Source organism: Erythrolamprus reginae, chromosome 2 (assembly GCF_031021105.1).
Source record: "Erythrolamprus reginae isolate rEryReg1 chromosome 2, rEryReg1.hap1, whole genome shotgun sequence".
Classification (NCBI taxonomy): domain Eukaryota; kingdom Metazoa; phylum Chordata; class Lepidosauria; order Squamata; family Dipsadidae; genus Erythrolamprus; species Erythrolamprus reginae.
In genome coordinates, this window is record NC_091951.1 from 259,104,816 (window position 1) to 259,128,495 (window position 23,680).

The following is a 23,680-nucleotide window of genomic DNA, read 5'->3' on the forward strand; positions in this document are numbered from 1 at the left end:
TGTGAATAAACTGATTGCCACTACAGAATTCTCCGCGGATGCCACCTTAGCGGCAGCAAGGTTCTCCTCCCGTGCCTTGGCATCGAACCTATCAGCCCGACGCCTGCTTTGGCTCCGTTCGTGGCAGGCGGACGCCAAATCGAAATGGCGTCTCGCTGCAGCCCCGTATCAGGGCTCCAAACTCTTCGGCGAATCCCTGGACTCGGTCCTCGTTGAGGATAGGGACAAGAAGAAAGTCTTACCACGATCTGCGAGGCGTCAGGACAGGCGGGGAGCCCCTTATTACCGAAAGCAGTCCTTTCGTTCAGACACCACCTCGACTTCATCCCCGGTCACAAGACCCTATGGACAAGGGACTTATACACCCACCTATCGTACTGATCGAGGAGGCTATGGGAACAGGGGCCAACAGTTCCAACAATCCCATAGACCATTTCGAGGAGGAAATAGGGGAGGCTACCGCAAACAGAGGTGACTCCTCCCAGGACACTCCCATAGGTGGGCGCCTGCAGTGCTTCACCGACTTTTGGGAGTCCATATCCACAGACGTTTGGGCCTTGGACACCATAGCTCAGGGTCTGCAACTAAGATTTCTCCACCGTCCTCCCGACAGGTTTATAGAAACCTCATTGAGTCAACCACAAAAGAGATCCATCACCCTGCAGGAGGTTCAACACCTCCTAGACATAGGAGCGATAGAGCCTGTACAAGTGCATCAGGAGATGCTGGGGTTCTATTCCATCGTGTTTGTGGTCCCCAAGTCTTCCGGCGGCTGCCGCCTCATCTTAAACCTGAAGCAGCTGAACCTTTACATCAGGTACCAACGCTTCAAAATGCATTCCCTGCACACTATACTAGCATCCATCCGCCACTGGGACTGGATGACCTCCATCGATCTCAAGGAGGCATACCTCCATGTCCCGGTCCATCCACAACATCGACAATTCCTCCGCTTCTCTCTTCTCAACCAGCACTTCCAGTACAAGGCCATGCCCTTCGGTTTGTCTTCCGCCCCGAGGACATTCACCAAAATTTTGGACACTTTAACAGCGAGCCTCAGGGCTCAATCCATCCGTCTTCTAGCATACCTAGACGACATTATCATTCTCTCCAGAAGCCCTCAGCAAGCCAGGCAAGACCTGGCCCGGACAATAGATTCGCTAGAGAGGGCAGGTTTCACCATCAACCGAGCCAAGAGTCATCTAGAGCCAACTATGCGCCTGCTCCATCTGGGCGCCATAATAGATTCCTCGACAGGCCTAGTCTTCCTCTCATCAGAGAGGAGGCAGAAGATAAGGGCACTGGTTCATTCCATCTCCCGTCGCAACAGAACCTCCCTAGCACAGCTGTCACAACTGCTGGGGATGTTCATCTCCTGTATCAATATCATTCCTTGGGCTCAGCTTCACGCTCGCCCCCTCCAATGGTTCCTCCTCCCCTTCCAAAAGGCTTGCCTCAGCAATTCAAAAAGACAAGTGCACCTGACCACGACAGTTCGCCTTTCCCTCCCGTGGTGGACCTCACCAGCCGTCACCAAGGGCTCCCCCTTCTTGACTCACCAGGAGGTGACGATAACTACCGACGCAAGTCTTTCCGGCTGGGGGGCACACTCAGGGGGACAGGTGGCCCAGGGCAGGTGGTCCCCAGAAGATTTGGGGGACCCCAATATCAACAGACTGGAGTTACGAGCAGTGTTCAAAGCTCTACAGGCATTCACGGAGATGGTAAAGGGCCAACATGTCCTAATCCTAACAGACAATGTAGCGACAAGAGCACATGTGAACCACCAAGGTGGCACACGCTCAGGCCGTCTGATGCAGGAGGCCCACAGACTGATGTCATGGGCAGAAAGACATCTAGCATCAATCCGAGCGGAGCATATTTCAGGGATAGAAAACACCCAGGCGGATTGCTTGAGCCGCACGACGATCGATCCCGGGGAATGGACATTGAACCCGGAGGCGTTCCAACTAATAGTCCAAAAGTACGGCGTACCAGTAGCGGACCTCTTTGCCACGCAACACAACCGGCAATTACCCAGGTTCTTCCCCCCAATTTCCAACACCAGAGGCCGAGCAGGTCAATGCACTGCTATCACCATGGCCCAAGGGGCTTCTGTACGCTTTCCCCCCAGTCTGTCTATTGCACAAGATGGTGGCCAAGATTATTTCCAAGGAGGCGGACATTCTCCTCGTAGCCCCATACTGGCCCAGGCGCCTGGTTTGCCGACCTCATGGGACTGTCAACCTTACCACCATGGAGAATCCCGCTTCAACAGCTGGTCCTAACACAGGGATCGATAGTGCATCCAGACCCGCAGTGGTGGAAGCTTGCCGTGTGGAGATTGAAGGGAACCGCATGAGAGAGAAACAGGTTCCAGAAAGTGTCATTAACACCATTCAGGCAGCACGGCGACCATCAACGACACGTATTTACCAGGCTACCTGGGCGGCATACTGCACCTTTTGCAGGGCTCAGGGAATCACACCCTCGTCGTCCTCAGTACTACATCTCCTGGAATTCCTCCAGAAAGGGCTAGACCAGGGGTTGGCGCCCAACACACTCCGCCGACAGGTGGCGGCTATAGCAACAATCCTTCGACCAGACCCGTTTTCCCCAATTTCTCTTCACCCTTGGGTGAAGGACTTCCTACGAGGAGCGGCAAACCTGTCTCCTCCTGTCATACACCATTTTCCATCCTGGGACTTACCATTGGTTCTAAGGGCACTAACAGGACCCCCCTTTAAACCTTTGAGGGAAGTATCACTTCGTTTTCTTTCAGTAAAGGTGGCTTTCCTAGTAGCCATCACCTCGGCCCGTAGGGTCTCGGAACTTGCAGCACTATCGGTTCGGCCAGACCTTTGTGTTTTTCATCCAGATAAAGTGACTCTACGACTGGACCCCTGTTTTCTTCCCAAAGTTAACACCAGGTTTCACAGGGCCCAGAACATTGTCCTACCAGATTTTTGCACACATGGCTCTCACCCATCAGAGCTGCGGTGGCATAAGGTGGACGTTGGAAGAGCAGTTAAGATTTATATCCGCCGCACTAGCACCTTTCGAAAGTCGGAGGCCCTCTTCGTCTCCTTTCTCCCATATTCAATGGGGGGAAAAGTTTCATCTAAGACCATCAGCAGATGGATCAGGACTTGTATCGGACCACAGCGACACCCTTACCGGGTAGGATTACTGCCCACTCTACCAGAAGCGCGGCTACCACAGCTGCTTGGACTACGCAAGCACCAATTGAGGACATTTGTAGGGCAGCTACCTGGGCTGCCCCTACAACCTTTATCAGACATTACCGTCTAGACTCTTTTGCTTCAACGGAGGCAGCCTTCGGCAGAAGAGTGCTGCAGGGAGTTTGTGTTCCTGCGCCCCTGGTCCAGCCTATCCCTACCTAAAGTGTGGCTTGGGTATATCCCACGTTGGACTCTCTGAGCAGTGCAGTGGAGAAGAACCGTTGAACTTACCTGAACGGTCTTCTCGCTGCACTGCGAAGAGAGTCCAAACCCGCCCGGCCTTTTGGCCCAGGTGCACAGTTTCTTAAGGTTACAGTTGTTAAATAAAGTTTTTGTTCCTTTACTATTCCTTCGTTTTTATCACTGGCTAAGAGGGGGCAGTGGTGGGCGGGACATATTAATTATGCTAATTTCTAACTCAGTCCCTGCCAATAAGGCTGAAGTATTACCCACATTGGACTCTCTTCGCAGTGCAGCGAGAAGACCGTTCAGGTAAGTTCAACGGTTCTTTTCCCCCAGTTTATGACCTTTCTTACCACAGTTGTTAAGTGGATCGCTGCAGCTGTTATGTTAGTAATTTGGTTGTTAAATGAATCAGGCTTCCTCATTGACTATTTGCCTGAAGATCCACACAAGTTGATGATCACATGACCGCATGTATCCATTGCCAAGTTTCCAAATTTTGATCATGCAACCATGGGGATGTTTTCAGTGGTCGTAAGTGTGAAAAACTCACTTTTTTTCAGTCCTGTTGTAATTTTGAACAGTCATTAAATGAAGTGTTGTAAGTTGAGAAGAACCTGTACTGCATTTTCTCAGGGCCAGATTGTGGGGGAAGCAAGCGGTGGGTGAAACTTAGTTAAGGAATAGGTACATACACCTGTTCTTTTTTCAGATACAGTTTTTCTTATTCTTACTCTCTCCATCTCAATCTCAAGCAGCAAGGTCCAGGGAAAAAAGAAATGGCTCTTGGCAAAATCTTGAATTGATTTCTTGCACGGAACTTTTAAAACTTGTCTCCAGGCCATGTTATCCATTCCTACCTTACTCTGTAAAGCATGTTAGTTTTCTATAGGGCTAAGGCTGGTCAGATAATTCTTTCCAAAGTTGTATCTGTGTAATATTTTAGAACTGATCACCCGTTAATGTTTATGTGCCATTGTTACCTGTCAAAGTAATTTAGTTATTTTTAATCAAATTAATTAAGTAGGTTTTCTTCCCACTTCCTGGTATTTAAAAGTTCTAAGTGTATTATAGCTTGAAGGAATGAGTAAGAGAAATTTGAAAAGTTCATCCCACTCCCTTTAATCCAAAGACCAATATATATATATATATATATAGATATATCTTGTTGGTTTCTCTTTGTAACAGTTTTCACTGTAGAAAATGATCAGAGTTAAAGAGACATTTGCCTCTGGGAGTTAATTCTCTAAAACTTGGATTTATTTTTTTTAAATAAATATATTGACAAACACAATACTATACATGCCTAAAAAACCCTAAAAAGTATATATATCATGACTTAATGAATTTCAAAATGATGCAGTCTTATTTTACTAAGCACTTGAAACAACCATTTTTTTAAAAAAATAACTAGACCAACTACACATCTTGTTGAAGTGTTGTAAGTTTCTATATTTATTATAAAATTTTAAATATGCGCATCCCTTTTTCTATGAGTTAATTGCTTAAAACAGAAGTATCGCTACAACCAATAAGATGGCTTGGCAAGAAAATAATACTATATTCTTAATGTATATATTTGCATATATGCACATGTGTGTTCACGTCTGTCACATAATCATAGTTAGATGAGAGTTTTCAATGATGCTTTTTTTTTATTACCGAATGTGACAGAACTGTAAAATATGTACATATTGTATAAAACCCCTTTAGAATATCCGAAGGAGATGAAGTGTGAAGGTGAAGAAGAAGCACCTTCATAACCTTTGTGTTCTGTTCCTTCCATATCATAGAACATTGATCCTAGCAAGTGGCAAAATGAGATCCTATTTGGAAGTTTAATTAAAGTGAGTGAATTTTATTGATGCTATCAATCAGCAGAGATTGAGTGAAAGGGCTTGGTGCCAAACCATTTAGTGCTCTTGACAGGGTAATTAAATACCACAGGATTGTAGTCTCAAGATAAAGTGAAGAGCCTTTTTGCAGGTGTGTTTCTTTTGTTGGGACAAAAGAAAGGTGTTTTCCCTTCCTAAATAGTATATAGGAAAGCTTTTTAAAAAATGACCCCCTTGTTATTTATTTCTTGTAAACAAATTGGTTGATTTTTGTCAACTTGCATTTTAAAGGGCTTGCATAAAAAAATAATTTTAAAATAAAAGTCTTTTAGAATGCAGGGTAATTTAAAATTGGTATTTTTTTTTCAGTTGCCCTTACATTAAACTCAAGCTTTTTGAAAAAACTATAGGAGTACATTAAACCTCACCAGTCTAAACTCCAAAAATGCATAATTTCTAAGAACATTTATTAATAGGACCCTTAAATACTGCCTGCTTTTGGTTTTCCTAATTAACCTGATAGTTGAATGTTCTGTCGTTGTTTGTGGATAATAGAACGCTGGAGTTCTCAAATGTGGCATATCAGAATATTTTGGAATAGGTCAGTCAGACTTGAGTAGAAAAGCAATGTAAATAAATCAGACAGTGCAAATCAAGACAGAAAATTATCTGATCATCAGAACAGCAGGAATTAGCCTCTGAGTTGACTCAAACTTTTCCCTAATAGAAAGGTGTAGGTCCAATAAAGCATTAAAGTCAGTTGAAGACTTTATGTGGGTAGCTATTGGTACATAATATGATTTGCGTTTTTTTTCAAAATCTGTCTTAACTGTGAAAGGCACTTTGTCTGATTTCATGGTCACAGATTTAGTCAGCTCTATCTGTTAAGTAAGGAACAGTAAGTCTGTTCTGGCGTAGAGATCTTGAATGTGAGATCAATAATCTTTCCTCAAGAGAAGCTTCAAGGTCAGGAAACTGGAAACTATGATAACTATTCCATTGAATTAGGATCTAAAACCACCTTCCTTATGCTATGCAATTAAAATAGCCACAGTGCATCACCTAACACTTCTGCACAGCACTGGATTTATGGAATGCTAAGGTAGGAAATATATTGAATTCCTGTTTCAAAGGGACTTCAAATAAAGGACACATTTTAACATTCCTTTTCTATGTTAAAATTATTAGCTGCTCATCAGAATTTGAGAAACTTTTGCACCACAGAACCTGGTAGTGCACGATGATTCACCAGATAAATCATTTAATTCATATTTAGTTTTCATTGTTCAAACCAGTAAATTGAAAAAAGTCAGAATAGAAAATATTTGCTGTACCCAATGTGACTGGCAGGGGCGGGACAATTGCTTTTGTTATTATTGCAGGTAACTCAGCATTCTGTTTCTTGTTATAAAAGTTCTGAGTCATCTGTTTGTATGCTTGAATTGCTGCAAATTATTATTTTGATCTCAGGCTGGCAAGGCTGTGTAAGTTGGCTGAGACATTGGTACCAATTGAAACATTGGCATCAGGTTTGTTGAGATATCATTGCCAAGTAACTGTTTTTCAGCCTTATTTCTGGACGAATGGTGATGAATACCTACTTTGCTGATTATGGGATTTTAAGCAAGTCACTAGAACACTGATGGCGAACCTATGGCACACGTGCCACAGGTGGAACACAGAGCCATATCTGAGGGATGTTGCCCCTATGTCAGCTTCAGCACACATGTGTGACTGGCCAGCTGATTTTTGGATGCCTTTTTTGGCTGTTTTCGCTCTACACAGGCTTCAGGAGGCTTTCCTGAAGGACGGGGGAAAACGGGCCAACCAGAAGTTCAGAATTGAGAAAATTGAATTGAAAAGATATTGACAAAATTGAACGGGTCCAAAGACGGGCTATAAGAATGGTGGAAGGTCTTAAGCATAAAACGTATCAGGAAAGACTTAATGAACTCAATCTGTATAGTCTGGAGGACAGAAGGAAAATGGGGGACATGATCAAAAACATTTAAATATGTCAAAGGGTTAAATAAGGTCCAGGAGGGGAAGTGTTTTTAATAGGAAAGTGAACATAAGAACAAAGGGACACAATTTGAAGTTAGTTGGGGGAAAGATCAAAAGCAACGTGAAAAGATATTATTTTACTGAAAGAGTAGTAGATCCTTGGAACAAACTTCCAGCAGACATGGTTGGTAAATCCACAGTAACTGAATTTAAACATGCCTGGGATAAACATATATCCATCCTAAGATAAAATACAGAAAATAGTATAAGGGCAGACTAGATGGATCATGAGGTCTTTTTCTGCCGTCAGTCTTCTATGTTTCTATGAATTGAAAAAATGTCCCATTTTTTGCTGACCCTGCAGTCCAGGAGGCTTTCCTGAAGCCCAGGGAGAGTGATAAACAGCCCAACGGGCCTACCGGAAATCTTGAGGCTTCAGTGAGGCCTGTGCACATGTGGGAGGGGCAGCGCGGGAGAATTGTGTACCAGCAGGGGGATGCAGAGACTTGTGCACATGCACAGAGGGAGGACATTGTGTTATAGGTGTGTACGCACCCAAGCCGAAAAAGATTTGCCATTACTGCACTAGAAGATTAAAGCAGTGTTACAATTGAAGAACAATGATTGTTTTATCTTAAATAATGAAATAAGCCCTATTGAATGCATACATTGACCCATGATTTTTAATTAATTTACTCAGAAGACCAAATCCAGCCCTCATCCGCTTGAGAATTTTTTCAGTAAGCATCCACCATGATCATTTGCCAGGGGATACTTTTGATTTTGTATTTTCCTAGCAAGGCACAAACATAAGCGCATATAGGTCATCCTCAGCTTTTGACCACAATTGAGCCTAAAATTCCTGTTCTTAAGTGAGACACTTGTTAATTCAGTTTTGCTTCATTTTACAACCTCTCTTGTCTCAATTGTTAAGTGAATCACTGCAGTTGATAAGTTTGTAACCTGGTAATTAAGTGAATCTGGCTTCCCCATTGAGTTTGCTTGTCAGGAGGTCGGCAACGGTCATAAATAGAAACCAGTTGTCAAGCATCTGAATTTTAATCACATGACCATTGGGATACTGCAAAGACCATAAGTCACCTTTTTCAGTGCCTATGAGCCATAGTTGGTCTCCGCTTTACTAAAATTATACATTGATTTTCTGGTCATTTGAGATATACTATAGATTTTAAACAAAGAATGGTACCTATTTCTCATTGATATCTGAAATTGCAGCTGGCTATATCTTCCTTGTTCTAGATTAATAAATCTGGATTTTTGGAGTCTCTGCTTTTTGCAAGCCCACAAAATTTAAAAAAAGAGAGATTGAACGAAACAGTGAATTTGGTTGGTACAATAGGTTCTTTGCTAGAGAACAGTGATTAGTGATATTGCAGTGTATTGTAACTTTGAAAGGTCACTACACAAAGTATTATAAGTTAAGGACTACCTATATATAGCCACTGATGTTAATGTTTTTTCAAAGTATTATAAATTAAGGACTACCTATATATAGTCACTGATGTTAATGTTTTTCATAGTGCCACTCAATTATGGATCCTGAAAATAAAAGTAAGATTTTTGTTTGTTTGTTTTCCAATTGGAAAAAAAACCAGTTATTACAGACACACAAAGGCTTCCATGCTCCAGAGCAAAACAAAGATAGTAAATCATTCTGTGTCCCAAGAGGGTTCTTGTTTTATATTTCTTATATACTTCTAACATGCCTCCCTTTTAAGGATCATTTTACTCAACCACCTTCTCCCATCAGCGTACTTCAAGATGCACCCACTGATTTAGAGGCTAAACTCATTTTGTTACATACATGATGTACAATAACAATAAAGGCTTTGAATTTGAACTTGAAAGGCAAAGAACTCAGTTAGCCTTGGAGCCCAAATGGCAGATCCATCAGAGGGATCGACAGCTACCATATTTTCCCCAAAATAAGACCCTGTCTTATATGTTTTTGAACCCTGAGATAAGTGCTTGGCCTTATTGCCATGCACTCAAAAGCCCGATTGGAGGAGATGTCTTATTTTGGGGAAAACAGGGTACAACCAACCTGTTCTTCCCAAAGCTACTGCCAAGGCAGAGGTAATACCATTGCACAAACTCTTTATGGATGTGATCCAAATACGGTGGGCCTCTCCTGGCTCTGGTCCCATGCCATTGGTAGCCGGCAGGAGATTTTACAGTGTGGGCCCAGACCTGGTGAGGGTCCTACAGATGCCAACCATGGACACTCCAGTGGCAGCATTACATCCCCAAGGTTTTTTATCCTCTGACCAGTGTCGAAAGATGCTTCTAAAAATGCCCTCATGGGTTCAGCCATTCAGCACCTGCTGGAGATTTGAGTTATCCAGCAGGTCCCAGAGGAACAACTAGGGGAGGAATGCTACTTAATTCTTTTTGTGGTTCCCAAAGACTCGAGTAGGTGGAGAGCTATTCTTGCCCTTAAAAGATTGAACCATCATCTGGTATACAGACAGTTCAAAATGCAATAGTTTCAATAGATTCTTGGAGGCATAAAAGGGGGTGATTTTCTCACCTCATTTGACTTAACGGATGTCTAACTGCATATACCCTTACATAGGCAATACCTTAGGTTCTGCTATGCAAGCACTCACTCTGCACTTAGAGCATTCACAAAGGTACTAGTCATCTTGGCGGCCCATCTCAGGGTTTTACCCATTTGTGTCTAGTGTTACCTGGATGATATATTAGTACAGTCCCCTATCCAGCAAGCGATAGAGGACCTCCAGGTAACTGTCCAGACTCACCACGGCTTCTCTATTAACATGGAGAAGAGCCATTTCACACCTTCTAACTGCCTTCTCCATCTGGGAGCTGTTAGGGTGCAGGGTGTATCTGTCCGAGGCGAGGATCCAGAGGGAGCACAGAGTGCCCTTAACACTACTCTCCAGGCTCCTAGGAAAGATGGTATTTGGCATTGCTATGACTCTGCACTCTGGAGACCTTCAATAGTTTCTCATATTGTTACAGAAGACCTGGACCTTTGTCAGCCAGGTTCCAGGTTTTCCGGGAGTTACTCCATTCCATCAATTGGTGTAGGTTTCTGGCCATCTCCAAAGGATGCCTATTCTGAGACCTTCAGCAACTAGTCATAACAATAAACGCCAGCCTCTTCGGTTGGGGGCACACTCCCTGTCATTCATGGATCCTGGTCAGTGGAACAAAGTTGACTGGAGCCGAAACATCAATTGATAGGAGCTACGGGCAGTCTACTGAGCCCCTCGTCTTGTTTTGGGCAAGCACATCTTAGTGCTAATGGTCACACATAAACTGCAGGAGGTCTTGTGCAGGAGGCCAAGTGGCTGGGCCTCTGGGCAAAGAAGTCACCTGTCCATCTCTGCAAACCACAATTTTGGCGTGTCAAATGTGCCATTGGACTGGCTCAGCAGAACAGCCATCAATCACGTGGAGTGGTACCTGCACTCATCCATCTTCCGGGACTTGATGGACCATTTTGGCCTCCCAGAGCTGGACCTGTTTTCCACCCCAGAATATTTGCAGCCACCAAGGTTCTACACTCAAAGTTTCAGATTCCCAGGATAGGAGTTGATGCTCTCCGCAGCTAGTGAAGAAAGCTGAGGTCTTGTTCCTGGCTCCATATTGGCCCAGGAGAGCTTGGTTTGCCGATCTTGTGAATCTCTTGGTGGCTCAGCCCTGGAGAATCCCTCAGGATGAGCCCTCCCTCAGCCAGGGGGCATTGGTCCATCCAGACCCTCAGTGATTCCAATTGACCACCTGGCACTTGAGTTGAGTGTTCTCAGAGGGGACAGTTTTTCCTCCAGAGTCATCAAGATTATTCAGGCCTCTAGGAGACTTTCCACCGAACATGTATACTCCCACCACGTGGAGGGTCACTTGTATGTTACACATACAGAATATAGTTTGTCAGCTATGAAAAAATTAACTGCCTTGGATATGGCCCTGGGTTGGGCTGAAAGGCAAAAAGAAGTATGAATGATAATGTTTTAAAGTGTCTTTGACCATTATGTGAATTTCATTGTATGGGTATGCTGCCTATATCTAATGACAGTAAAGTAATAAAGAAGTGTTGCTTCTCTATAGCACAACGTTCAGAGTGGCTACTCCTTCTCAGACCCCAAAATACAGAGCAAACATGAGAAGAAGCAGCAGCCAGGTTGAGCATTTGGCTGAACTTTTCTGTTCGATCTGTGGGCGTGGCTTGGTGGTGCCACCCCACCTTGACATGAGAGGCATCAAGTTGGCCATGCCCACTCAGTCACATGACCACCCCCACCAAGCCACGCCCACAGAACCGGTAGGGGGAAAAATTTGAATATCACGCTTGTGGCCCAGGAAGCCAAAAGGTTGGACATGCCTGCTGTAATAAGTACTAACAGGAAAAAAGTTGCAAGTAATTTGAAATTTAAAGTAAAGCTTCCTGTTTCCTCTTCACGTCAGCAAGGAAAAAGAAAGTAGGGAAGGAAGGTAGTCTTATCTTTATACCATTGCTTAGCACTGTTCAAATCCATTTCATCCACAAGTTTTATTATTAATTCAATTCTGCCACTAATAAATGGTTTATATTGTTAATGCTAACAAACGTATTCTAATTTAATAACTATCCTACTGCTGATAGATAGGAAACATGTTTTGCCAGTAAATCTTTATGGAAAGACATCAGTTAAACTTCAAGAAAATAATTTGGTTTCTGCTATAACTAAATAAAAATCTTTATACGGTATTATGCAACTAAGTGCCTCTAGGTCTTTTAATTTCAAAGCACTTGCAAGCAGTTGTAAAAACAGAATGGGATTTATAATCCCTTTTCTCTGTCATTTCCCAGATATAAGTAGCCACATTTCCCTGAAGCTCTAATTAATCTAGAAAAAGTAACTAAAGATATAATTCCTTTGTTGGTAGCATCTTATATGTGTGGAATTGAGACCAAGGAACTGTGAGGGAAGAAAGCTAAATTAAGTATACTTTGATACAATTTTTCCATTCAGATTGCCTACCCATATAGTTGTCGAGGGATGTGTAGAATTTCAGAACATTTTGATCATATAAAGTACGTACTTACTGTTCTGAGAAAAAGAGATTCAAAAATGTATCTGTATTTTTTTTTCCTGCAGTGAGGTGCTGATCAAAATTTCTGAACCATATTTCTGCTATATTATCGCATCTTGGTTCCTTTGCCGTGCAACACATTTTTTGGGGGGGGGGTTTCATTTTTTTTTTTTCATTTTCAATGAACTGAAACGGTGTGCTGCCCAAAAAATATATTAATTATACACCTATTATAATCCAGTTAACAAAGATAATCCTGGAGATCTCTCATTCTGCTCCAGATGATAATAGGAGTAAATAAAGTTCTTTGAACTAAATTTAGTAATCCCCACAAAGCAATGGCCTTTCTTTTTTGCTAGATTTTGGCAAAACAGAAAAATTGATCTTGTTCCTTCCAGAATGTTCCAATACACCAAATTGCAAGTCTCTACCCTACTACTAACTTGTAGAAGAATATATAGAAGTATGTGGTCGTACACAAAAATGGGTGAATCCCCCCCCCCAAGATTGTTTCTGCAGTAGGCATATATTGAATTATGTGAACTTGTGGGTGTGTAGCTGTTATGGAATGTGGGAGAGATGTCCTTTCTTAGAATGTTTGTCATGCATAGTCACTAAATAAAAAAGTTAGAAGGAGTATGAAACTTAGAGAAGCTATTGGAGAGTCCTCAGTTGCCCTCAGATTTACACTCTATTGCAGATTTTTAAGAAACCTTATCTTAGAGTTCAAGACACTGAAAGATTACACAAGGGATGACTTTAAGTCCTCACCATGTTACAAAGCACATGTTTTTGTAGGAACAGAACTGAACAGAATAGAATAAATAACAGAATTGGAAGTGACCTTAGAGGTCTTCTAGTCCAACCCCCTGCTTAGGCAGGAAATCTTATACCATTTGAGACAAATCGGTGTCCAATGTCTTAAAAATTTGCAGTTTTGGAGCATTCACAACTTCTGGAGGCAAATTGGTCTAGTGATTCATTGTCCTGCCAATAAATATGTTATGAAATTGGTAACAATGGTTTTTCAGTTATTCAGTTAATCAAAGGTTACTTAGTTACTTTTTCTGCTTGTTTCATGCAACAGATAAAGCCGCCGAACCTTTGACTAGTTGAATGCTTGTTTTTCATCTCATCAACCTAGCAATTTGGCTGCTTTTAGATGCAGGTCTGTTGCCTTTCAAATGGCAACTATGAGGTAGCGCAAGATGGCTTCAGCCAATTTCGCTTCAGAATTCTGAATAGCCTTAGCAGCTTTACCAAGATGGAGAATATCTTATGGGCAGCTGTGTTTGCACTGCCTCATATAGTGGAAAGATGGAACATAAATTTTACTTGGATGAAGCTAGTAATTGTTGCTTTGGCTAATTTTTAGGTTAATTCATTAATTAAGGATTGATATTGATAGCAGAACTACTATATATTGGGGAGATGTTTCCAAGTTAACAAGCAAACCAATTAAAAGAGTATGCATGAAGGCAAAGTTCTTTCAATTTTGGCCTTGTGAGTTATACCGTGGCTGGTGTGCCCCAAAGGTGCTTTTCAAATGTTTTGTTTTATTTTATTTTATTTATTTATTTGTTAGATTTGTTAGATCCGAAGACTCGGGGCGGCTAACAAACAATAAAAAAGACAATGTAATCTAAAAAACCCCAATTTAAAAAACCATGTATAAATTCTATAAGCCTAGGGGGGAAGGGAAAATTTCAATTCCCCCATGCCTGACGACAGAGGTGGGTTTTAAGGAGCTTGCAAAAAGCAAGGAGGGTGGGGGCAACTCTGATATCTGGGGGGAGTTGGTTCCAGAGAGTTGGGGCCACCACAGAGAAGGCTCTTCCCCTGGGTCCTGCCAGACGACATTGTTTAGTCAACGGGACCCGGAGAAGGCCAACTCTGTGGGATCTAACTGGTCGCTGGGATTCGTGCGGCAGAAGGCGGTCCTGGAGATATTCTGCTCCGATGCCATGAAGGGCTTTATAGTTCATAACCAACACTTTGAATTGTGACCGGAAACCGATCGGCAACCAATGCAGACTGCGAAGTGTTGGAGTAACATGGGCATATTTAGGAAAGCCCATGATAGCTCTCACAGCTGCATTCTGCACAATCTGAAGTTTCCGAACACTTTTCAAAGGTAGCCCCATGTAGAGAGCATTACAGTAGTCGAGCCTCGAGGTGATGAAGGCATGAGTGACTGGGAGCAGTGGGTCCCGGTCCAGGTAGGGCCACAACTGGTGCACCAGGCGAACCTGGGCAAACGTCCCCCTCGCCACAGCTGAAAGATGGTTTTCTAATGTAAGCTGTGGATCGAGGAGGACACCCAAGTTGCGGACCCTCTCTGAGGGGATCAATAATCCCCCCCCCCAGGGTTATGGACGTACAGATGGAATTGTTTTGCTTCTCATCCAGCAAGCTTCTTCTTCAATTCTGATAACCATGACCTCATGATTGAGAATCTCCATAGATATGGCTGGTGTGAGAATGAAACTCATACTTACTTAAAATATATTTGGTTTAAATACATTTAGAATATATTTGATTTAAAACAAACTTAATATCCAATTATCCTTATTATAACAGATTATTTTTAAAAATAAAGAGTAATATGCATTCTCTACCCTCCTCTCCGCCCCTTTTAAAAAAAGTTGAACAAGACATTTGCGTCTTGTTTGTGTGAGTCCATACAATTTTCAGCTTGCATTGGGAAAATTTACAATCAAGAGCATATTGGTAGATGCACTAAGAAATTGAAACTGCCAAACTTATACAATGTTGTTTTGATAACTACTCTTTATTTATACAGTGGCATTAGTCTTATTTCACAAAATGTATTCAAATTTTGAGTAGTGAAATATCCAAAGATGATTACATTTTATTGGAAGATGTATATTTTTTTCAAATAGAAACAGTTTGTGGTTATTTTCAAACAAACAAAATTATGATAACCAATGTTTAAAATAAGCCATTAAATTGGCAATTCTGAAATGATGATATGATATTGAACTTTAAATATCATTAAATTATAAATTGTTCTGCTTCTTGGATGCTAGCTAACCTGCGTATAATAGAATATATTTCTTTCACAAATAGATATTGGTATTTTAGAATGGAAGACAATTGAAATGCAGGAATTTATTTATTTATTTATTTATTACTTAGATTTGTATGCCGCCCCTCTCCGAAGACTCGGGGCGGCTCACAACATGTAAAAACAAATCATAAGCAATCAGACAAATTTAAAATATTTAAATATTTAAAAAACCCCATATGCTAACAGTCACACACACAGACATACCATGCATAAATTAAACGTGCCCAGGGGGAGATGTTTCAGTTCCCCCATGCCTGACGGCAAAGGTGGGTTTTAAGGAGTTTACGGAAGGCAGGAAGAGTAGGGGCAGTTCTAATCTCCGGGGGGAGTTGGTTCCAGAGGGCCGGGGCCGCCACAGAGAAGGCTCTTCCCCTGGGGCCCGCCAACCGACATTGTTTAGTTGACGGGACCCGGAGAAGGCCCACTCTGTGGGACCTAATCGGTCGCTGGGATTCGTGCGGCAGGAGGCGGTCTCGGAGATATTCTGGTCCGATGCCATGAAGGGCTTTAAAGGTCATAACCAACACTTTGAATTGTGACCGGAAATTGACCGGCAACCAATGCAGACTGCGGAGTGATGGGTACCTAGGTAGGCCCATGACTGCTCTCGCAGCTGCATTTTGCACGATCTGAAGTTTCCGAACACTTTTCAAAGGTAGCCCCATGTAGAGAGCATTACAGTAGTCGAACCTCGAGGTGATGAGGGCATGAGTGACTGTGAGCAATGAGTCCCGGTCCAGATAGGGCCGCAACTGGTGCACCAGGCGAACCTGGGCAAACGCCCCCCTCGCCACAGCTGAAAAATGTTGTTCTAATGTGAGCTGTGGATCGAGGAGGACGCCCAAGTTGCGGACCCTCTCTGAGGGGGTCAATAATTCCCCCCCCCCCCAGGGTGATGGACGGACAGATGGGATTGTCCTTGGGAGGCAGAACCCACAGCCACTCCGTCTTATCCGGGTTGAGCTTGAGTCTGTTGACACCCATCCAGGCCCCAACAGCCTCCAGGCACCGGCACATCACTTCCACCGCTTCGTTGACTGGGCATGGGGTGGAGATGTAAAGCTGGGTATCATCCGCATATTGATGATACCTCACCCCATGTCCTTGGAATGAGGCAAGGACAGCAATAAAACTGTAATTTTCCTATCCAGAGCTCAGTTGTTCACTTTTTCTTTTGGAGCGGCTCCTACCCCAAAATTCAAAAGGAAGATTTCTTTGTGAAATATATTTTTTCAGAAATATATATATTTTACTTTATACTTTCCCTGTGCACTTAGGGCAGGTTGATTATTGATTTGTATCACTTTCTCTGAATAGTGTTGTGACTCTTCTCTTAAAAGTCATGGGTAAACAGACCTAAGCAATTTCAGAGTGGTCATTTTAATTATAGACAGGACTGGTTGATCTCTAAGAACTAATTGAATTCACACGATCATTATGGTGCATATTTTTGGTTCGCAGTTTTCTCTGTTGGGCACAATTTCTGCAAATACTGCTTTCATGGACATACACGTTTGTGTATCTACACTATCCCCTAATTTATTTGTCCCATATCTAAATATAGAAATTTCAAAAATATATATACACTTCAGGTTACTAAATTTCAGTTCATAAATATTTCTAAAACTTCAAATAAAATAATTTCCACCCACTTGCTACTTACGATCACTAATACTCTTTGCTAGATAAGGAGTTCAGTTATATTGTCCCAAACAATGCAGTTATTGCTGAATTATTTGTCCAGTGATGGTTGAAAACTGTGCTATTTTGGTCAGCGTTCTTCCTTCTTTGAAATATTTTTATATTTAGAGCTCTTATTCACTTTGGCATTTCTGACTTAGAGCCACAGAATATCCTTTTGAGTGACTGAAAAGTGCTCCAAAGCACCTATTTGCTTGGGAATAAATTAGCTGGCAGTTCTAGTTTCAATCAATTTTATAAGCCAAATAGTGTTCTTTAGACAAGTTAATGTAACTTATCAAATCACGTAAGAGTGTTGTGTAACTTTGTAAATGAGATTTTGATGAAGGAAAACTTTTTTAAGACAAACATAATGATGATGATGATGATGATGATGATGATGATGCCGCCTGGAAGTCATTGGAGTCAATGAAAAGGAAATTCATAGAAAAGGCGACAAAATGTTGGAAAACTGAGCTTTTTGTTGGGAATAAAAGCTATGGACTGATCAACATCAGAAGGGGGCATCTTCCAGGGGGAGTCTTTGTTCCCATTGCTATTCATCATCGCTATAATCCTGCTGTCACTCATCCTACAGAAAACATACCTAGGCTACCAAACTGTTAGGAATTCACTAAAAATTTCACACCTGCTTTATATGGATGACGTGAAGTTGTATGGAAAATCAGAAACTGAGATACAGTCACTAACCAACACTGTGCGAATCTTCAGCAATGACATCAGCATGGAGTTTGGCCTGGATAAATGTGCCACAGTGGCACTGAAAAAGGGGGAAATCACTGAAAGTGAGGACATTGAAATGCCAAATGGTTAAACCATCAAGTGCCACCAGTCAGAAGCCTACAGATACTTGGGCATCTTGCAACTGGATAATATCAAGCATGGTCATGTGATATGCTGTGAACAGCAAAGAGTACATCCAGAGGACCAGAAAAGTTTTGAAGAGCAAACTGAATGGTGGCAACACTATAAAGCTATAAATACTTGGGCCATACCTGTCATTAGATAAACAGCTGGCATAGTGAACTGGACTCAAGCAGAGCTGGACAACTTGGACAGGAAAACCAGAAAATTAATGACGATCCATCATGCACTACACCCTCGCAGTGATGTTGACAGGCTGTATTTACCAAGGAAAATAGGCGGCAGAGGACTTTTGCAAGTGAAGCAGACAGTGGAAGAAAAGAAGCATGCATTAGCTGACTATGTGAAGGAGAGCAAAGAGTCAGCATTGATGGAGGTCAACAATAGGAAGCTTCTCAAGGTCAAGCAAACCAAGGACCAGTATAGAAAAACTGTAACTCAATGTCGTATGGACAGTTGGCAGAACAAAGCATTGCATGGCCAGTTCTTGGAGAAGATTGAAGGCAAAGTGGATAAAGAAAAGACCTGGTCATGGCTTACAAGTGGAACACTCAAAAAGAAGACAGAAGGACTAATACTGGCGGCACAAGAACAGGCCATTAGAACAAATGCTGTCAAAGCCAGAATTGAAAAATCAATAGACGATCCAAAGTGTAGACTCTGTAAAGAAACAGACGAAACAATCGATCACATACTCAGCTGCTGTAAAAAGATCGCACAGACTGACTACAAGCATAGACATGATGCTGTAGCACAGATGATCCATTGGAACTTGTGCTGGAACTACCATTTACCAGTGGCAAAGAACTGGTGGAATCATAAGCCCGAAAAAGTGGTCAAAAATGAGCAAGCAAAACTACTGTGAGACTTCCAACTTCAGACTGACCGAATTCTGAAGCATAACACACCAGACATCCTGATTGTGGAGAAAAAGAAAGTATAGATCTTCGACATCACAATCCCAGGAGACAGCAGAATTGAGGAGTAGTAGCTAGAGAAATTAGTGAAATACGAAGATCTAAAAATCGAGCTGCAACGACTCTGGCATAAGCCAGTGAAAGTGGTCCCAGTGGTACTTGGCACGCTGGGCGCAGTGCCAAAGGATCTCAGCGGACATTTGAAAACCATCGGAATGGACAAAATCTCCATCTGTCAATTGCAAAAGGCCGCTTTACTGGGATCGGCAAACATAATTCGCCGCTACATCACGGAGTCCTAGGTGCTTGGGAAGCGCCCGACTGGTGGTGAAATACAAAATCTAGCATAGTGATCTCATTTGCTGTGTTGTATTGACATAATAATAATAATAATAATAATAATTATTATTATTATTATTGTTATTGTTATTATTATTATTTATTAGATTTGTATGCCGCCCCTCTCCAAGGACTCGGGGCAGCTCACAACAATAATAAAATACAATAAACAATGGTACAAATCTAATACAGTGGTACCTCAACATACGAACCCCTCGTCTTACGAACAACTCGAGATACGAACCCGGGGTTCAGAAAAAAAAACAGGTTCGGGGTTCGGGAGGCTGCTGGGAAGCCCCCCAGCCCGGCTGCGACCTTTTAAAACAGCCGGGCAGCTTCCCAGCAGCCTCCGAATGCCGAACGCGGAAGTTCGGGTTTGGCGTTCGGCTTCGGGAGGCTGCTAGGAAGCCCCCCCGCCCGGCTGCGACCTTTTAAAACAGCCGGGCGGCTTCCCAGCAGCCTCCCGAAGCCGAACGCCAAACCCGAACTTCCGCGTTCGGCGTTCAGAGGCTGCTGGGAAGCCCCGCCTCCCGGCTGTCACCTTTTAAAACAGCCTGGGGGCTTCTCGGCGGCCTCCCGAATGCCGAACCCGGAAGTTCGTGTTTGGCGTTCGGCGTTCAGAAGGTCGCTGAGAAGCCCCCAGGCTGTTTTAAAAGGTGACAGCCGGGCGGCAGCGTTTTTTTCCTGGGGGTTTTTTTTTGGTTGCACGGATTAATTGACTTTACATTGTTTCCTATGGGAAACAATGTTTCATCTTACGAACCTTTTGTCTTACGAACCTCCCCCTGGAACCAATTAGGTTCGTAAGACGAGGTATGACTGTATTAATAAAAGCTAGAATTAAAACCCCTTAATATTAAAAAAAACAATCAGTACTACACAATCATACCATTCTCAAGTGCTATAGTCAGCAGAGGGGGCGGAATCAGTCCCCCTATGCCTGGCGACATAAGTGGGTCTTTAACATCTTGTGGAAGACGGGGAGGGTGGGGGCAATTTGAATCTCCAGGGGGAGCTGATTCCAGAGGGCCGGGGGCTGCCACAGAGAAGGCTCTTCCCTTGGGTCCTGCCAGATGACATTGTTTAGTCGATGGGACCCAGAGAAGGCCAACCCTGTGGGACCTAATCGGCCACTGGAACTCATGCGGCAGAAGGCGGCCCTATAGGTATTCTGGTCCAATGCCATGTAGGACTTTATAGGTCATTACCAACACTTTGAATTGTGACCAGAAACTGATCAGCAGCCAGTGCAAGCCGCGGAGTGTTGATGAAACATGTGTGTATCTAGGGAGGCCAATGATAGCTCACGCGGCCGCATTCTGCACGATCTGAAGTTTCCGAACACTTTTCAAAGGTAGCCCCATGTAGAGACCATTGCAGTAGTCAAATCTCGAGGTGATGAAGGCATGAGTGACTGTGAACAGAGAGTCCCTGTCTAAATAGGGCCGCCGCAACTGGTGCACCAGGCAAACTTGTACAAACACCCTCCTCGCTACAGCTGAAAGATAGATGTTCCAATGTTAGCTGTGGATCGAGGACGAAGCCCAAGTTGCGGACCCTCTCCGAGGGGGTCAGTAATCCCTCCCCCCCCCAGAGTTATGGACTTCCAAGGAACTCCAGGCCCTGCTTCTGAACTAACAGTTAGGGTTTAAGTAAAAAGGATTATGTATTTCAATTGGATTAAAACAGATAAAAATATATTTTATCAAACCTTACTGATAAAAATGTTAAAGAGTTGCATTGACTTTTAGAAATCCTTTATCTGTAAAGCAATACTTAAAAAAAATATAATCTGTCCTACATGAGAAAAATATGTGATAAAGCAGTTTTATATATTTGCTATATTTAATATTTATCATATCCATTCTGCTGTAACATTGATTATTAGTTACAGCAGCTTTTTCCAAGCTGGCACCAATTTCACAAAGTTGAGGTTACACTTCCTTATTTTTTTTAATGTATTTTAAACTGTGAAATAACTTCGCTAAATAAAGTCACCTTTTTATAAGAAACTATAAACATTTTATGCAATTGCTAAGGCGTGGAATAGCACTTATTTATATTTTTGTATTTATCATACATACATGTAATTTTGTTGCCAACCTTCTGTAATATAATAATTGAAAAGCGCAAATAAGGGGGAAGGGAACTAAAGCTTTCCTAAAAATTGTTTATACTTCAGTTTTCAGCTTAAAACAGAAAATATTTTTGGCTTCCTGAGCTTCACTCATAACAAGAAAGAAATTAATGATATCTTAATAGTAGTTTTATCAGCAGGGAGTCCACACTATATAGCCAGTGAAATCAATTGATATAACTCCATTTCCTGTGTATATTTATCTATCTACCCATCCATCCATCCATCCATCCATCTATCTATCTATCTATCTAATGGGAGGGGGTGCAGCAAGAAAAGAAATAAAGATGCCTTTATTATTTCTTGCTAGTAAAAAAAAATGTTCTTCACTTGTAATTGGCAATTATGATTTAAAAAAACAACATTTGGCTAAGCTATGTGTTTTGTTTTGTTTTGTTTTGTTTTTTTCTTTCTAGCAAGCAAGGAATAAGATGTCTATGGCATTTGAGGCATAGGGTTGGGGAACCACGGCTCTTTTATGAGCTGTGGACTAGCTCAGAAATTCTGGGAGATGAAGTTCAAAAGTCATAAAAGGACCATGATTCACCATCTTTGCTCTAGGGCAGTGGTTCTCAATCTTTCTAATGCCGCGATCCCTTAATACAGTTCCTCATGTTGTGGAAACCTACCATCATAAGTCTAACACCAGTTCTCCCAACACAGCTTCAAGCTGATTGGCAGGAAGGTCAGAGGGACACCCCCACTGTAAACGCCTGATTGGTCAGATTTTAAAATTATGTTCCAAGGCACCAAAATAGAAGCTTTAGTTCCTAAACTATGGGAAATTTGTCTTAGGTCTTAGGTGACTCCTGTGAAACTGTTGTTTGACCCCCTGGTTGAGAACCACTGCTCTAGGGCAGGGGTAGGCAAAGTTGGCTCTTCTATGTCTTATGGACTTAAATTTCCAGAATTCCTAAGCCAATCATGCTAGCTCAGGAATTCTAGGACTTGAAGTCTGCATGTCATAGAAGAGCTAACTTTGCCTACTCCTGCTCTAGGGCAACAAAGAAAATTTGTTACAGAGCATTGTGATCCCAAACAAACCATGTCTCCTTGTGGCTTAATATAATCCCATTAAGTTCCTATACAAATGGCCTGCTTCCCTCCATGACACAGAAATAGACAAAACAGGCCAATGATGCATGATCTGAAAGTAGAGTTAACTCTTGTGTTTTTAAAAGTAGGCAACCATCTAGTCCAATTATACGGTCATTTGCATGATCAAGTTGCTTTTTTTCATTGTGCAGGTTTCTTATGCACGACCAAGCTCAGCTTCTATTAGAGATGCAAACCTGTATGTGAGCGGTCTCCCCAAAACTATGACCCAGAAAGAGCTAGAACAGCTGTTTTCCCAATATGGACGTATTATTACTTCCCGCATTCTTGTTGACCAAGTCACTGGTAAGTAGAAAGCTGATCTGCCCTGTCTTTCTCAGCCTTCAAAATATTGAACATATAAAAGTTTATGTGGGGCAGAAAATACAATTTTCTGCTGGAATTGTTCATGAATATGCATGGATAAAAATAACTCCTGGTTTGTAGGCAGGCAAGGCTGAGTCATTTCCACCTTGAAGCTGCATACCGGTATTTGAAGCCTGTTTCATGCCATGTAATAAATTTATAGTTGCTGTAATCTCAAGCATTGAATGAAGAAAATGTTCCTTATAAAATGCTAAAAAACTAGTGTGCATTTTAAAAGAGAGGAAAAAGTAAACCTTTGTACTGCAGTGCTTCTTAGCAGTTTCCTTAAACAAAGAAAATGTGAAATGCAAACTCATAATCATCATTTAGGCTTTAAAACAAACCTTACAATTCCCATTTTTCAATGTTAGGATAATGCAAGATCCTGAGAAAAAACAAATAACTAATAAAAAAAAAATAAGTCTCAAAGGAAGATTGACTTAATACCTAAATATTGAGGAGTTTGTTTCTATTAAACCCGATTTTTGTTCTCCAGGTATTTTGTCGGTGAATACATTGGTCTTTTTATCTTTCTATACATGTAATGCATTGGGCAGATTATACTATGGAATATATTCCATACAAAAATTTGGAGTGTTTTATTTTCATAGAAATTATAAAATATTAGGAAAATATTCATTAGGCTTCTGTGAGCACTTAAATTTTAACAATTTGATTTGGTTCCTTTAAAAATTTGAAACCAGGTTTCAAGCCAAAAAAGGATACACCTGTAACTTGTTTTAATATAACAATTTTAAAATAACACTTGAGTCCCATTTAGGGCAAAAATAGCATGCAACACTTTGTTACCCACAGGAATGTCGAAAAAAATCTACTTCTCA

General features: G+C 42.0%; 1 protein-coding gene across 11 annotated transcripts in view; it reads left to right on the forward strand.

Annotated features, from left to right (window-relative positions):
• The window catches only part of ELAVL2 (ELAV like RNA binding protein 2), a 213,462-nt gene that overhangs the window by 170,342 nt on the left and 19,440 nt on the right, over positions 1-23,680 (forward strand). For all 11 annotated transcript variants that reach the window (XM_070742491.1, XM_070742499.1, XM_070742490.1 and 8 more), the window contains one exon: positions 22,625-22,778. In XM_070742491.1, coding sequence (XP_070598592.1) covers positions 22,625-22,778 — 154 coding nt within the window. The remainder of the gene's footprint in view (positions 1-22,624; positions 22,779-23,680) is intronic.